Genomic DNA, 15,755 nt, shown 5'->3' on the forward strand with positions numbered 1-15,755 from the left:
TATTTTTTTTGAGGATATTGTGAATGGAGTGTTTTTCCTCATTTCCGTTTCAGAAGTTTTGTCGCTGATATACAGAAATGCCTTGATTTATGCGTGTTGATTTTATATTCTGCTACTTTGCTGAATTCATTTATTAGTTCTAGTAGTTTCTTTGTAGACCCTTTTGGGTCTTCTAGGTATAGAATCATGGTCTCCGCAAATAGTGATAATTTAAGTTCTTTTTCTATTTTTATGCCTTTAATTTCTTTTGTCTGTCTAATTGCTCTGGCCAGTGTTTCGAGAACTATATTGAATAGAAGTGGTGATAGAGGGCATCCTTGTCTTGTTCCAGATTTTAGAGGGAATGCCTTCAATTTTTCTCCATTCAGAATGATGCTAGCCTGAGGCTTAGCATAGATAGCTTTTACGATGTCGAGGTAAGTTCCTGTTATCCCTAGTTTTTCTAATGTTTTGAACATAAAGGGATGCTGTACTTTGTTGAATGCTTTTTCTGCATCTATCGAGATGGTCATATGGTTCTTATCTTTAAGTCTGTTGATGTGGTGAATAACATTTATTGATTTTCGTATATTGAACCATCCTTGCATCCCAGGGATGAATCCTACTTGATCATGGTGCACAATTTTTTTGATGTGTTTTTGTATTCAATTTGCCAGAATTTTATTGAGGATTTTTGCATCGAGGTTCATTAGAGATATTGGTCTGTAGTTTTCTTTCTTTGAGGTGTCTTTGTCTGGTTTCAGAATCAGGGTTATGTTGGCCTCATAGAATTAGTTTAGAAGAGCTCCCTCTTTTTGTATTTCCTGAAATAACTTGAAAGTGTTGGTATTAATTCTTCTTTAAAGGTTTTGTAAAACTCCGCTGTATACCCATCCGGGCCTGGGCTTTTCTTAGTTGGTAGTCTTTTGATTGCTTCTTCAATTTCATCCATTGATATTGGTCTGTTCAAATTGTGTGTATCCTCCTGACTCAGTCTGGGCCAATCATATGACTTAAGAAATTTATTGATGTCTTCACTATCTTCTATTTTATTGGAATATAGGTTTTCAAAATAATTTCTAATTGTCTTCTGTATTTCTGTAGCATCTGTTGTGATATTGCCTTTTTCATCCCGTATGTTAGTAATTTGAGTTCTCTCTCTTCTTCTCTTTGTTAGCATGGCTAAAGGTCTGTCGATCTTATTTATTTTTTCAAAGAACCAACTTTTAGTTTTGTTAATTTTTTCAATACTTTCTTTTGTTTCAATTTCATTGATTTCCACTCTGATTTTAATTATTTCTTGCCTTCTTCTACATTTGCTGTTGTTTTGCTCTTCCTTTTCTAGGGCTTTGAGATGAAGTGTGAGCTTATTTATTTGTTGTTTTTTTCTTTTTTTGAGGAATGACCTCTAGGCGATGAATTTCCCTCTTAAAACTGCTTTCATTGTGTCCCATAGATTCCGATATGTTGTGTCTGTATTTTCATTTATCTCTAAGAATTTTTTTATTTCCTCCTTTATGTCTTCTGTAACCCATTGATCATTCAGTAACATATTGTTCATTTTTCATGTGATGTAGGATTTTTCCTTCCTTCTTTTATCATTGATTTCCAGTTTCATTCCATTATGATCAGATAAAATGCATGGTATTATCTCCACCCCTTTATATTTACTGAGGGTTGCCCTATGGCATAATATATGGTCTATTTTTGAGAAGGATCCATGTGCTGCTGAGAAAAAAGTATATCCACTTGATGATGGTTGATATATTCTATATATATCAGTTAAATCTAGGTTATTGATTGTGGTATTGAGTTCTATGGTTTCTTTCTTTTTTTTTTTAAAGAGAATTTTAATATTTATTTATTTATTTTTAGTTTTCGGCGGGCACAACATCTTTGTATGTGGTGCTGAGGATCGAACCCGGGCCGCACGCATGCCAGGCGAGCGCGCTACCACTTGAGCCACATCCCCAGCCCTCTATGGTTTCTTTATTCAACTTTTGTTTGGAGGATCTGTCCAATGGTGAGAGAAGTGTGTTGAAGTCACCCATAATAATTGTGTTGTGTTCTATTTGATTCTTGAACTTGAGGAGAATTTGTTTTATGAATGTTGCAGCACCATTATTTGGTGCAAAAATATTGATAATTGTTATGTCTTGTTGGTGAATGGTTCCTTTTAACAGTATATAATGTCCTTCCTTATCCCTTTTGATTAACTTAGTCTTGAAGTCGATTTTATTCGATATGAGGATGGCCACCCCTGCTTGCTTACCAGGACCATGTGCGTGGTATATTTTTTCCCATCCTTTCACCTTCAGCCTGTGTATGTCTTTTCCAATCAGATGTGTCTCCTGGAGGCAGCATATTGTTGGATTTGTTTTTTAATTCATGTTACCAGCCTATGTCGCTTTATTGGAGAGTTTAAGCCATTAACATTTAGAGTTACTATTGATATATGGTTTGTACTTCCAGCCATGTTTGATTATTTACCCTTTTTTTTAAAAAATTTAGTTTGTTTTTCCATGATTATCTTTCCCCCCGCCCTCTGTCTTTACCGAGGCACTTCCCACTGATGGTTTTGGTTATTGTGTTTCATTTCTTCCTCTTGTAGTGTTTTGCTCAAGATGCTTTGCAATGCTGGTTTTCTGGATGAAAATTCTTTTAACTTTTGTTTATCATGAAAGATTTTTATTTCGTTGTCATATCTGAAGCTTAATTTTGCTGGATACAGAATTCTTGGTTGGCATCCATTGTCTTTCAGTGTTTGAAATACATTGTTCCATGACCTTCTTGCTTTCAGCATCTGTGATGAAAAATCCATTGTTAACCTTATTGGTTTACCCCTGAATGTAATCTGCCTCCTTTCTCTTGTAGCTTTTAATATTTTCTCTTTGTTCTGTATATTGGATATCTTCATAACAATGTGTCTTGGCGTTGGTCTACTGTGATTTTGTGTGCTCGGTGTCCTGTATGCATCTTCAATTTGTATATCTGTTTCCTTTTTTATTTCTGGAAAGTTTTCTGTAATTATTTCATTCAGCAGGTTACTCATTCCCTTGGTTTGAATCTCTATCCCTTCCTCTATCCTGATGACTCTTAAGTTTGGTTTTTTTATATTATCCCATATCTCTTGGATGTTTTTCTTGTGATTTTTTACCTGCCTTTCTGAGTTGGCTAGACTTCATTATATATTTTGTCTTCATTATCTGATGTTCTGGCTTCTACTTGCTCCACTCTGTTAGTGATACTCTCATTTGAGTTTTTAATTTGGTTTATCGTTTCCTTCATTTCTAGAATTAGTGTTTGATTTTTTTAATAATCTCTATCTCCTGATAAAGATGCTTAACTTCTTCTTTTATCTGTTTATGTAATTCGTTTTCAATGTGTTCTTTCACTGTTTGAATTTGCTGTCTCATATCCTCTTTAAGGTTCCATTCCATCTGTCTAAGGTGTTCCTTGAGTTCTTTATATGACCATTTTTCTGATGACTCTAGGTCCTCCTGAATATTTAGGCTGTCCTGCATTGTTTGTACTCCTTTTCTTCCTTGCTTTTTCATGCTGCTCATGTTACTTCTTGTTCTGTTTGACTGCTGAGTTACTGTTTACTCCTATAAATTTATTTGATGCTTGGGAGGAAAGGTATTAGAAGGGAAGGGAAGAAGTCACTAAAGAGAATAAGAGTAAGCAGGTAAAATTCAAGGAAGGGGGAATAAGAAAATTGAAAAGAAAAGAAAAGACAAAAGAAGAAAAAAATAGGAAATAAAAAAGAAAAACATTTTTTTTAAAAAAAAATAATAAAAAAATTAAAATTAAAATTAGAAGAAAAAAAATTTAAAAAAAATTTTAAAAATTAAAAAACAACAAGAAAGAAAAGTGAAAATGAAAAAAAAACCCAAATCAAAAAAAAAAAGAAGAAAAAAAAACTAATAAATGCATCTTAGAGTTTGATTAGCTTTTCTTCCAGTAGGTGGAGCTGTGCCCACTGGGCCAAGCTTCTCTTGTCAATACGCAGGAACCAATCACTGTGCAGTAGCTCCTCCTCCCAGACTGGGCCAGTCTCCAATCCTGAGTGCCTAGGGCCTCTTCTTGTGTCTAGTCACTTCCCCACTTTTCCTCTAGCCAGGCCCCTCTCACCGGTGACGCTCACCACAATACTGGGTACACGCCAGGTCTGCTGCTCCCGGGACCCCTGTTTTCATGAACGACTGTGCACACTCTCCCTGTTTGCCATTCTCTCAGACCCTAAGTTTGTAGAGCTTGGGGCTGAGAATCCTCAGCGAATTTTACTTGCCCTCTGGTAGTCACGCCCCCGGTAGCTGGTGCAAGAGATCTCAGGTGTCAGCACTGGTGGGAGCAGTAGCCAGGAGTTCCGCACCGCGGGTCCCGCGCCACTTCTGGGTCCCGCGCCACTTCTGGGTCCCTCTGTCTGGTATCGTGCTCACGGGAGAGCTGAGAGGGGCCCTACGGGAGAGTTGGGAAGGGCCCTTAGGTTTCCCCTATGTGTGGAGAGGGAAGGCTAGGGGATTACACACCTGTAGCCGCAGGTTTCAATGAAGTTATCTCGTCTGCCGCAGTCTGGTGACATCAGTTCTCTGCCATGGTGGTATCTCTTGCAAATGGCGACAGTTCATTTCCCTTTGCCGGGTGACCAATGCAACGGGTGGGTCCTTACTGTCTCTCCCAAGCCCTGTTTCAAACCTGTGGCCCCTACTTATGAAGGCTGGGTTGGCATTTACCTCCGTAGGATCAGAAGGGCTGACCAGTTATTTCAGCCGGATGGATTAGTGCTGAGTCACAGCTGTTTGTCTGCGGGAAGCAGGCGAACGGGAGCTTGAATTCAGCCGATCCAGGCTCAGTGTGTGTTTTGAGAGGCCCAGACTGTTCGCCCCAGATTCATGTCAGCTCAGCATTGCCTATTGATCCTGAGCAAACAGAATTTAGACTGTTTACAACTCCCTATGCCCGCACAGCTGAAGAGGTCAGAGACTTGATCTCTCCGAGCCCGCAGCCATATTCTTATATATCTTCTTCTGAAAAGTGTCTGTTCAGCTCCTTAGCCCATTTATTGATTAGATTGTTTGGTTTTTGGTGTTTAGTTTTTTGAGTTCTTTATATATCCTGGAGATTAATGCTCTAACTACAAAGCTATAGTAACAAAAACGGCATGGTATTGGCACCAAAATAGACATGTAAACCAATCGTACAGAATATAAGACACTGAGACAAACCCACATAAATACAGTTATCTCATACTAGACAAAGGTGCTAAAAACATACATAGGAGAAAAGATAGCCTCTTCAACAAATGGTGCTGGGAGAACTGGAAATCCATATGCAGCAAAATGAAACTAAACCCCTATCTCTGACCATGCACAAAATAAACTCAAAAGTGGATCAAGGACCTAGGAATTACACCAGAGACCCTGCGCCTAATAGAGGAAAGAGTAAGCCCAAATCTTCATCATATCGGATTAGGCCCCAACTTTCTTAACAAGATTCTTAAAGTTCAAGAAATAAAATCAAGAATTAATAAATGGGATGGATTTACTGAAAAGCTGCTTCTCAGCAAAAGAAACAAGGAGGTGAAGAGAGAGCCTACGTTTGGGGAGCAAATTTTTGCCACATGCACCAACTCCAGTTTTAATGCTATGGGGGATCTGCAGGAAAGGCTGACACTTTGACCGTGGAGCTGTGTAGGCCCAGGTTTTGGAGACCCTAAAAAAGAAGATCGGATGGGAGCTGAAGGAACTGCAGTTCCAGCTGCTTCCCCACGCCAACAAGTAAGCTCAGATCAGCAACAAGATGTTCATGTTCCACAGTGTGACCTGCACCAACCTTCAAACTAAAAAATATGACTACTCCTTTCAGGTGTCAGGCATAGTGTCTCCTGTGGCCCTCACTACCCAGAACTATACAAGGAAGGGAAATATAAGTTCATCTGAGTTGACATAATACAAAGCCACCAGAACTCTAGTCAATTGATTTTTGTATTTATGTGTGAATTTGTTTTTATTGGTTTGGGAAATGTCACTATGGGGTATGACCTTTCTGTACCAGGAATGCTCATTCTAATCATCCTGAGACGGATTTTGGAACTTTTTTTCTTTTTATTGGCACTGCTCTTGCCACCAGCAGCCTCTTCAGGCCCACTGCTGACCCGTTCCTCCTAAGAAGAGAATTTCCGCCTTTTCTTGGAGATGCTCCTGCTGCCTGCCTCTTTTGGATCACTACCTGTTTCCTCCTTGGACGAAGATTTCTTCCTTTTGGGAAGACTTGTGCTGCCAGCTGCCTCTGCAAGAAAATTGCTATTTTTCATCCTTTAGTAAAGTTGGGTAGTTTTCTTCATATACATTTCCTGTTTAGTTTATTCCTTGATATTTGGACTTGTTTTTATTGTAAATATTTATGTTCCCATTATTTCTTATGATTATTTCTGGACTATTGAAAATCATTTTAGTATTTATCTTGAATTTTCCATGTTTTTTCAACTTATATTCCAACAGTTTTTAATTGGTCCTCCTGGAGGGCAGTCATTTCACCTGCAAACTAATGTAATTATCTTTTTTTCTGATAATGTAATAATGTTTTTTTTTCTTATCCCCCCCATTGCCTTGATTAAAGTTGCCAGAACAGTGTTATAACAGCTATGCTGTTTTTAACTTTTAAGGTAATATTTCTAGTTTTTCATCATTTTGGTTTCTAAACTAAGTGGTCTTAACATTTTTGGTAAACCAGCAGTTCTCAATGTTTAGTGAACATAGAAATTATCTAGAATATATACTTGCTTAAAATGCAAATTCCCAGGAATGGATGTTAAATTTTACTGAATGCCTTTCAATTAACCATATATAATACCTTGTACATTACAGGTACAGTATATGATAATTTTTCATTTGTTGATTCAACAAATATTTAGCACCTAGTATAGGCTGAGGATATGGAGGTAAACAAAGTAGACAGAGTCCTTATTCTCTCTTTTCTTTTCAGAAATAATTTTACAGCATAAACACTTGAAAGACAAGTCTTTTGAGTCCAAAGGTATTACTTGTACACTGTTTATATTTACATTTTTTGAGCTAATTAGGCTACTGCATTCTCTCTCTCTCTCTCTCTCTCTCTCTCTCTCTCTCTCTCTCTCCCTCTCCCTCTCCCTCTCCCTCTCCCTCTCCCTCTCCCTCTCCCTCTCCCTCTCCCTTTCCCTTTCCCTCCCTCTCTCCCTCCCTCTCTCTCTCTCTAAGGATTAAATCCAGGGGTGCTTAATCACTGAGCTAAATCCCCAGCTCTTATTATTTTTGGTATTGAGACTGGGTCTCACCAAGTTGCTGAGGCTGACTTTGAACTTGGGATCCTCCTACCTTAGCCTACTGGGCCTCTGGGATTATAGGTATGCACTACCATGCTCCACAGTTGTACCTTTTTTTGACTGCTTGATTAAATTTATGTTTTACTGCTTTATTGATAGGTAAACGTCCTCTGACCTTATATATAACTTATGTAATTTTGTATAATGTTACTATGATGTGAATTTTTTATCCTTTTTAGTTCTACTTAATCATTTTTGCCTTGAATTATGTTTGATATTAATATTACCACTGTTGCTTTATTTTGTTTTGTTTTTTCAGACATGTTTTTTTTCTCATTTCTATATGTAAATATTATTAAGATTTTTCATTTGAGATTTTCTCATATGATTAATAACAGTGGCTGTTTCCTTTTATTCTAGTCTAATTATGTTTGCCTCTTTATAGAGAAATTTAACAAATTAACATTTGTCCAAGTATTTATAGTTGATATCTTTGGTTCCTATTGCTTTTGGAGGGAGCTGGAAAAGGAGTAAGGTTTTCTTTTCTTGTTTTTTCTTTTCATTTTGTATTGATCAAGTTTTCTTTATTTCTCTTGCACAGAGATTCAGAACATCTATTTTTCAACCCCGTCGTCCCCTAAAATCATACACAGGTGTTATAAATTCTAAGGTAAAACTCTTAAAATTCTGATTGTCACAAAAGTAACAGTCCTACAGTCATGATCCTTTTCTCTCAGAGCTCTACAAATGTTTCTCCATAATATCCTGGCACTTAGGGCACTTAGAAACATTCTGTTTCTTTTGCAGGTGGCTTTTTTGTTTTGACAGAATTTCTGAGGATTTTTTTCTTTTTCTTTCATTACTCAAATCTTTTGTCTTTTTATTTTCTCCCTATACTTTGGAAAAATTATTTGAATGTGCTGTTATTAACTTATTCTGGTTTTTTTGGAAACATTCATTGTACTGTTCATTGCTCCTGTTGACTTTTTAATTGGTCAGGTTTTTCATTTTTCATAATTTCTTATTTTCAGATTGTTCCTTTTTCATGAAAACCTGCAGCTTTTCATTATCAATATATTTTGTTGGCATATATCTAGCTTTCATGCAATTAACTATTTATTTATTTATATGTTTAAAATGGTATACTATGGACATTTAATCAATCTCTCTCTCTCTCTCTCTCTCTCTCTCTCTCTCTCTCTCTCTCTGTTTATTTAATTTATATGTGGTGCTGAGAATCAAACCCAGTGCCTCACACATGCTAGGCAAAGCGTTTTACCACTGAGCCACATCCCCAGCCCAATTCTATATATTTAAAATATATAGTTTGAAACATTTTGACATCTGCATTAAACTATGAGCCCAGAAACTTCACCCCAATCAAGATGAGTGTACACGTCTCTCCCAAAGTTTCCTTTTGCTTCTTTTTAATCCTTGTATTCATGTCCCCAGGAAACAACTAACCTGCATTTGTCACTATGAATCAGCTCACATTTTCTAGAATTTTATGTAAATGGAATCATACTATGTGCTCTTTTAAAAACATATTTCTAAATGAAAATTTTAAACATACAGAAAAGTAGAGAAAGTAGCAGAATAATGAACTACACTACACCCATTCCCTAGATTTAACAATTATAATGTTTGCTTCATTTATTTTTTAAATTAATAGATTTTAAAATTCATAAATTAATATATTTTAAAATTAATGACTTATTTTTAAATTACTAGGACTTTATAAACCTAAATAGCAGCTTTTAATTGACAGAAAAAATTAAGCAGACATTGCAGAAAGTTCCAATATACTCCCTTTTCTACTGTACACATTTTGGTACATTTGTTATAACTAAAGAACCAACATTGGTACATTATTAATGACTAAAGTCCTTAATTTTCTTTAGGGTTCATCCTTTAGGTTATATCGTTTTGTGGGGTTTAACTACATAATTTTGTTTTGGCTTCTTTCACTTACTATAATTATTTTGAGATTCAATTCTGTTTTATGTATATCACATTTCTTTTTATTCCATATTTCATTAAGTTGTTTACTTGTTGATGAACATTTGTGTTGTTTCTAGTTTGGAACTAATGCAGATAAGATTGGTATGAACATTCATTTATAAGTCTTTCATTTCCCTTGAGAGAATGCCTAGATGTGGAATGACTGGGCCATATGGTAGAAATGTGTCATTTTTTGAGAGTTTGGAAAAAATTTTTCAAGGTGATGGTACCATTTTTTCCCCCCACTATCAGTGTTTGAGAGTTCTGGGTGATTCATACCTGTAATACTAGCTACTCAGAGGCTGAGGCAGGATGATCACAAGTTAGAGACCAGTCTGGGCAACTTGGTGAGATCCTGTCTCAAAAAATAAAAAGGGCTGGGGATATAGTTCAGTAGCAGAATGTCCCTGGATTCCATCCCTAGTACCTCCAAATAATAATAACAACAATGACTATTATTATTATTATTATTATTATTATTATTATTAATAGAATGGTAAACTGTAAGAACTAGGGAAGTTCTGAGAAACCTGCAATTGGACCTAAGGACTTGATGTTCTCATAATTCTCTTAGCTTTTTCTCTTTTTGTTTCTTCGGGATTTTATTTTCCTGTGCTGCTTCATGTATTGGAGTCTGTGGCCCCCAAGAAGAGGAATTTTTCCCACCAGCTTTACTTAGGAAAATTCTGAAGTGAAGTCTGATAGGCCCAGCTTGGGTAACCCTCATCTTTACATTGTCACTCTTTTAAAGGAGATAAGGAACTCAATTGATAAACTCTGGAATTTAGGTATAATGATACACAGTTTTCCCAAAAGGAGGGGACTCTGTTGTCAAAAGAAGTATGGGAAGTAGTTATTAAGTACTCAGACACAGTGCATGTCCAAGATGTCATAACATTCTCAGAAACAGAACTATTTGATGACTCCAAGGTAATAGATTACAGTCAGTGGGCTTTGTGAAATTCTCCTTGTTATATACTACCATTTAAACTATTGTTCCCAGGGCTGGGGCTGGGGCTGGGGCTCAGTGGTAGAGCACTCACCTAGCATGTGTGAGGCCCTGGGTTTAATCCTCAGTACCACAAAAAAATAAATAAACAGAATAAAGGTATTGTGTCCATTTACAACTAAACAAAATATTTTAAAATAAATAAAAAATAAACTGTTGTTCCTGTGAAACTAATCTATTATACTTGGGCCACATGACATATTGTATACAACATGTAAGAAATGCTAGTTTTTACCACTTGGTTTTTATATTTGTGAAGTTATGCTGATATTCTGTTTAAATATTATATGACAGTCTGTAGTCTTCATTAATATTTGTCTCTGCTTTTTATTTTAGGGTACTAGAAATGAAAACAAGAATATACTGTTTGTTCCTAATGGCTTTTAGTATATATTAACATATTGTTTATGATGGCATCTGAGACTGAGAAGACTCATGCTTTATTGCAGTCTTGTAGCACTGAGTCTCTTATTTCTAGCCTTGGTCTGGGGATATTTTGCTTAGTAGCTGACAAACTTCTTCAGTTTTCCATAATCCAACAAAATGACTGGCTTCGTGCCCTCTCAGATAATGCAGTACATTGTGTGATCGGCATGTGGTCATGGGCAATAGTCATTGGAATCAAGAAGAAGACTGACTTTGGAGAAATCATTTTGGCTGGATTTTTAGCCTCTGTTATTGATGTGGACCACTTTCTTCTAGCTAGATCTCTGTCTTTAAAGGTAAGAAGCATGTTTAATTTTTCTGGCCTTTTCCTTTAATTTATTTTGTACTTTACAGATTTCTTCATAGCATGAAAACTAAAGAGCTAGAGAGCGTATTTTAAAATGTCTAGAGCTAGAGTCTTATTTTACAGTAAGAAAACCCATTCATTCAGCTTTTTTGAGTACTTAGTACTTCCCTAAAGATGCACACAGGCATGTTGATAATCAGATTATTTGCTACTACAAAGTGCCATGGATGCACACAGAGTAAGGATCCTCTAATTATACCTGAGAAGTTCAGTGTTAGCTTACAAGGGATGTAATAGCAAACTAATTAACAGGAATCATTTTCTGTTCTTTTTGCATCAGTGACCTTTCTTTAGGACTACACTTAAATTTTTCCCCTTATTCTTCATGTTTTACAGTTAATGTGCAGCTCCTAAATGCGCCATGGAAGTTGAATAGTTTATGGTGGTTCTCAGTCCTGGAGAATGACTTGAATGGATTCATTCCTTCAGTCCCTCTTGGGACCAAAGGCATGCATATCAATGAACTGTCTAAAATACAGTGGAGGATAATATTATCTAATAATGTCTAGTGGAGATAATGTTGTCTAAATGTCATATTTGCCTATCCTTGGCATGTTTATGACCTATAAACTTTCAGGAAACAAATATAGACTCATAAAGCAAGAACTTTGCTTCAGAAGCCACTGACCTAGAACAGTACCTGGATCACCTAGTAGGTGTTGAGTAAATATTTGTAGAATGAATGAGAAAGTATTACTCTTCCTATTATGTATCAAATACCAGCTATTTCTCAGAAGTTGTCTAACTTACTTATAAACTTACTCAGTAAGGAATTCAGTAATTATCAATTAAAAACAAACTTTAACTTATTTTTTTTTGCTCTAAGTAGAGGCAGCATAACATTTTTGCTTAAAATTGGAATCAGAAGATTTGAGTTTGAATCCTTGTTGTGTGAAGTTAGCAGAGCACTTTTGTTCTTTAAGTTTTCATTCCTTCATTTATAAAATGTAAATTATACTATTATTTACCTCATGGGGTTGTTGTGAGGGATAAATGAGCGTGTTGAATGTCATGGCCTGGTAAACAGCCAATAATAAATGTTAGCAGAGATAGGGATAAGCTATGAAGCTTTATAGAAAATGTAATTCATAAACACATTCTTCTGGAACTTATCCTGTTTTAATTTTGAAAAACATTTAAGTTTAATAAATATATTTTAAAAGTTCATTTAGAAGTACTAGTTTGGGGCTGGGGTTATGGCTCAGCAGTAGAGTGCTCACCTAGCACGTGCCAAGCTCTGGGTTTGATCCTTAGCACCACATAAAAAATAAATAAATAAAATAAAGGTATTGTGTCCAACTACAACTAAAAAATAAATATTTTTTTATAAAAACAAGTACTGGTTTCATGAATTCATGAGATACAGAGTCAAATCCAGTACCAAATCCCAGCTTTGCTATTAACTGCACAACATGGAAGAAGTTCTTGCCTTTTCAAGTCTCCATGTCCTCTAAAATACCACCTAACTCATAGGGTGGTTATGAGGATTAAAAACGATTATGCACAAAACCTATAGCATAGTATTACATTGGTCTATTGAATGAAGTTTTAGAATTTTTTTTTCACATTCATTGTCAGGTGGCACATGATTATCAGCAATAAATATCAAAACTCAGTAAGTATTCATGACAGTGATCTATTTTTGCCTCAATGATAGGCCATTTTCTTCCTTTTCTATTCATGAGAATCTACATTGACATTTCAGAAATCAGACAAGCAACAAGAATATATTGAGGTTGTTTTAATCATCTTTTTATATTCATAAATAAAAATGTGAAAAATCAGTACCCCTCAGCACAGATCCAGAGCATAACCATGAATCATCTCGGTGTCAGGTTATTGGTTTTTGAAATACTTACTGTAAGCTGCTTGACCCCACCCTGCCAGTGAAAACCATGTGCTTCCTGTTAAATGTCTTATCGGTCTTTTCAACAATGCCATGATTAATCTTTTACTAACAAGGATTAAAAACTTACCTTTTCTTATTATAGTGCATGAAAGTGCTCTGTGGTGGAAGGAAATGAATTGATTTAGATGTGAAGTTTTCTATAGAAGTTCTCTTAAACCCATCAGAAACTGTGTTGTTCATCTGAACTTTATTCAGAAATAAGGTTCTGATAATGATCATGTGTGGTTTTCTGTACAGTATACTTTATTTTCACATCAGAAAGATTACAGCTTATCTACTTGAAATAATCCTGCTACCATAAAATCTATCATTTTCCTACGTATATTGCTTTTAATGAAAGTTTTAGAACACTGTTCAAATTTAGTTAGCTGATTATCTATTCAAAAGTCTTTCTGTCTGGTTCTCAAAGCATAAAAGAAAAGATGTACCTCTAACAGTACACACACACACACACACACACACACACACACACACACACACACACGTTGTTCACTCTTGTGCTCTTTGTAATTGCAGAGTACTAGAAAGAATGATATAACTACAACAAGATCTTTACTATTTTATTCCTCAAACTTTATTTTGGTTTACACTTTTCGAAATCTCTTTAGTTGGGAATATAATTCATCTATTTTTGTTATATTACTTTTACTGATAGGGAGTTAAGGTTATAAAGTTTTTCTAATTGTACTTTAAATGTATTCCATGGTTTCTAATTTGAAGTTTTTTTGTGTGATTAGTTTTGAAAAACCTTGTAATTCTGTTTGTATTCTCCTTTTTTTAAAAGAATTGTTCAATAAAAAATTTAAGTTTTAATTAATAGGATGATGTACAAATTGTATAGCATAACATTACATTGGTCCTTATTTTTGAATTTAAAAAAATTCAAAGTGTATGGCCCTTTTTCTTATATAATTATTTAATATTTTTAATCATTTGTGCATTTCTTTTTGAAATTTGTTTTCTTTGTATTCAATATGTGATTGGTTTCTTCAAATGTTTCATGAACACTTGAAGAAGAATGTGTATTTCTCTGTTTTCAGAGTATATAATTCTGTAAGATAAATTTTATTGACTATATGGCTTGTGTCTTCTCTGCCTTTCCTTATTCCTCTCTTGATCTCTCTTGGATGGCACTATATATAAGCCTCTTTATTTATTAGAGTGTTTCTGTGTTGCCTATGTCTTTAAAAAATTGTCGCTTTATTATTTGGTATATAGATATTCATTAGTTATATTTTCATGGTGAAATGTAGATTTTAGAAGCTTTTTAAAAATATTATTTTAATTGTAGGTGGACACAACACCTTTATTTTACTTATTCATTTTTATATGGTGCTGAGGATTGAATCCAGTGTTTCACACATGTTAGGCAAGCCCTCTACCAATGAGCTACAACCCCAGCCCTTTAGTGGCTTTTTAAAGATAATTTATTGCTTTTTACTCAAATTATGATTGTCTGATATCAGTATCACCACCCCTATTTCTTATTTGTCTGCTTTGCTTTTGCCCTTTTGTTTTGGGCCTTTCTGAATTTTATTTTATTTTTTCCATTAATATACAGCATATCATTGGATTTGGTTTTGCCAAATTGAAGGTCTTTTTCATTTAATGAGTGAGATAAACCCATTCATATTTATAAACATTATTGATAGCTTTAGTCTAAAATTGGCCATTATTTTGTTCAATTATGTGTATTATATTTGGTATATTCCTATCTCTATGATGTACTTTCTTTGTCATTTTATTTTTAAAATTTCTTTTGTTCTTTAGGAAGGCTTATATTTATATTCTAGTATTATTTCTGTTCATATATCTTTTTAATACTTATAGGCTTCTACTTTCTTAATTAACCTTTAACTATCTTGTTTGTTAATTGTTAATAGTATCTTTTAATTCTCAGCTATCAGCTAAACAACAATCTTAGAGCTCACTTTACTTTTTTCTTTCCCTCCTCTTCTCCTCCTATTTTTTTGGTTGCTTTATTTCTTCTAAGAACGAACAATATCTATATATTATTTTTATACTCTTGTCCTCACTTTTAAGTCTTTTATTTACACTTAAAAATATTAAATGTTCATCATTAGTTTGCTCAGGTTTTCTTAGTCATTTCTTATTTGGGTGACGCTTATAGATTCCTCAGAAAGATTACATTTTTTGTGATTTCTTCCTTATTTAAAACAATTGCTAATAGAAAAATACTACATATTAAAATTGTTGCTAATATCACACTATTATTATAGCCTTGGTGTTTAAAGGCAGCTTGGTTAAATATAAAATCCTTGGCTCACATTTTCTTTCCCTGAGCATTTTGAAAATACTGTTCTTTTGTTATCTTACTTTGTTTTGCTGTCATTGTTAAGTCCAATGCCATTGTAATAACTCTTGCTTTTCTGTTATTTAGTCATTTTGCTTAGAGGCCTTAAAATTTTTTCCTTTACATTAATAGTTTTACCAAATGTATTGTGGATATATAACTACAAAGGTAGAGACAAAGGTGGAATAATAATACAGAAATGTTATATATTCTAATGAAATAGAAGTAAAATAACCTAAAATATGGAGGAGAAGGGGGAGTAAGACGAGTTTGGAATGAATTCTGATGTTTGAAGAATGCTAGCTTTACTAGATTCCTAGTTAAAGGTGATCTGATTTGACAGTGTGACAAGATACAGTCTCTTAAGAGGATAACTTTTTTTTTTAATGTGATTTTTTTTTTTTGAACAGGGAACCAATTTTTTGTTTTCTTCTCATTCCTTTATCC

General features: G+C 34.7%; 1 protein-coding gene across 8 annotated transcripts in view; it reads left to right on the top strand.

The window, feature by feature from the left end:
- Tmem267 (transmembrane protein 267) overlaps nt 1-15,755 on the top strand; it is a 30,964-nt gene that overhangs the window by 9,709 nt on the left and 5,500 nt on the right. For 2 of the 8 annotated variants that reach the window (XM_040273471.2, XM_040273474.2), the window contains exon 2: nt 10,629-11,014. In XM_040273471.2, coding sequence (XP_040129405.2) covers nt 10,700-11,014 — 315 coding nt within the window. In that variant the 5' untranslated portion in view covers nt 10,629-10,699. The other 6 variants (XM_078016695.1, XM_021722525.3, XM_078016705.1 and 3 more) reach the window with 6 other exon arrangements.

Source organism: Ictidomys tridecemlineatus, chromosome 1 (genome assembly GCF_052094955.1).
Source record: "Ictidomys tridecemlineatus isolate mIctTri1 chromosome 1, mIctTri1.hap1, whole genome shotgun sequence".
Taxonomy (NCBI): domain Eukaryota; kingdom Metazoa; phylum Chordata; class Mammalia; order Rodentia; family Sciuridae; genus Ictidomys; species Ictidomys tridecemlineatus.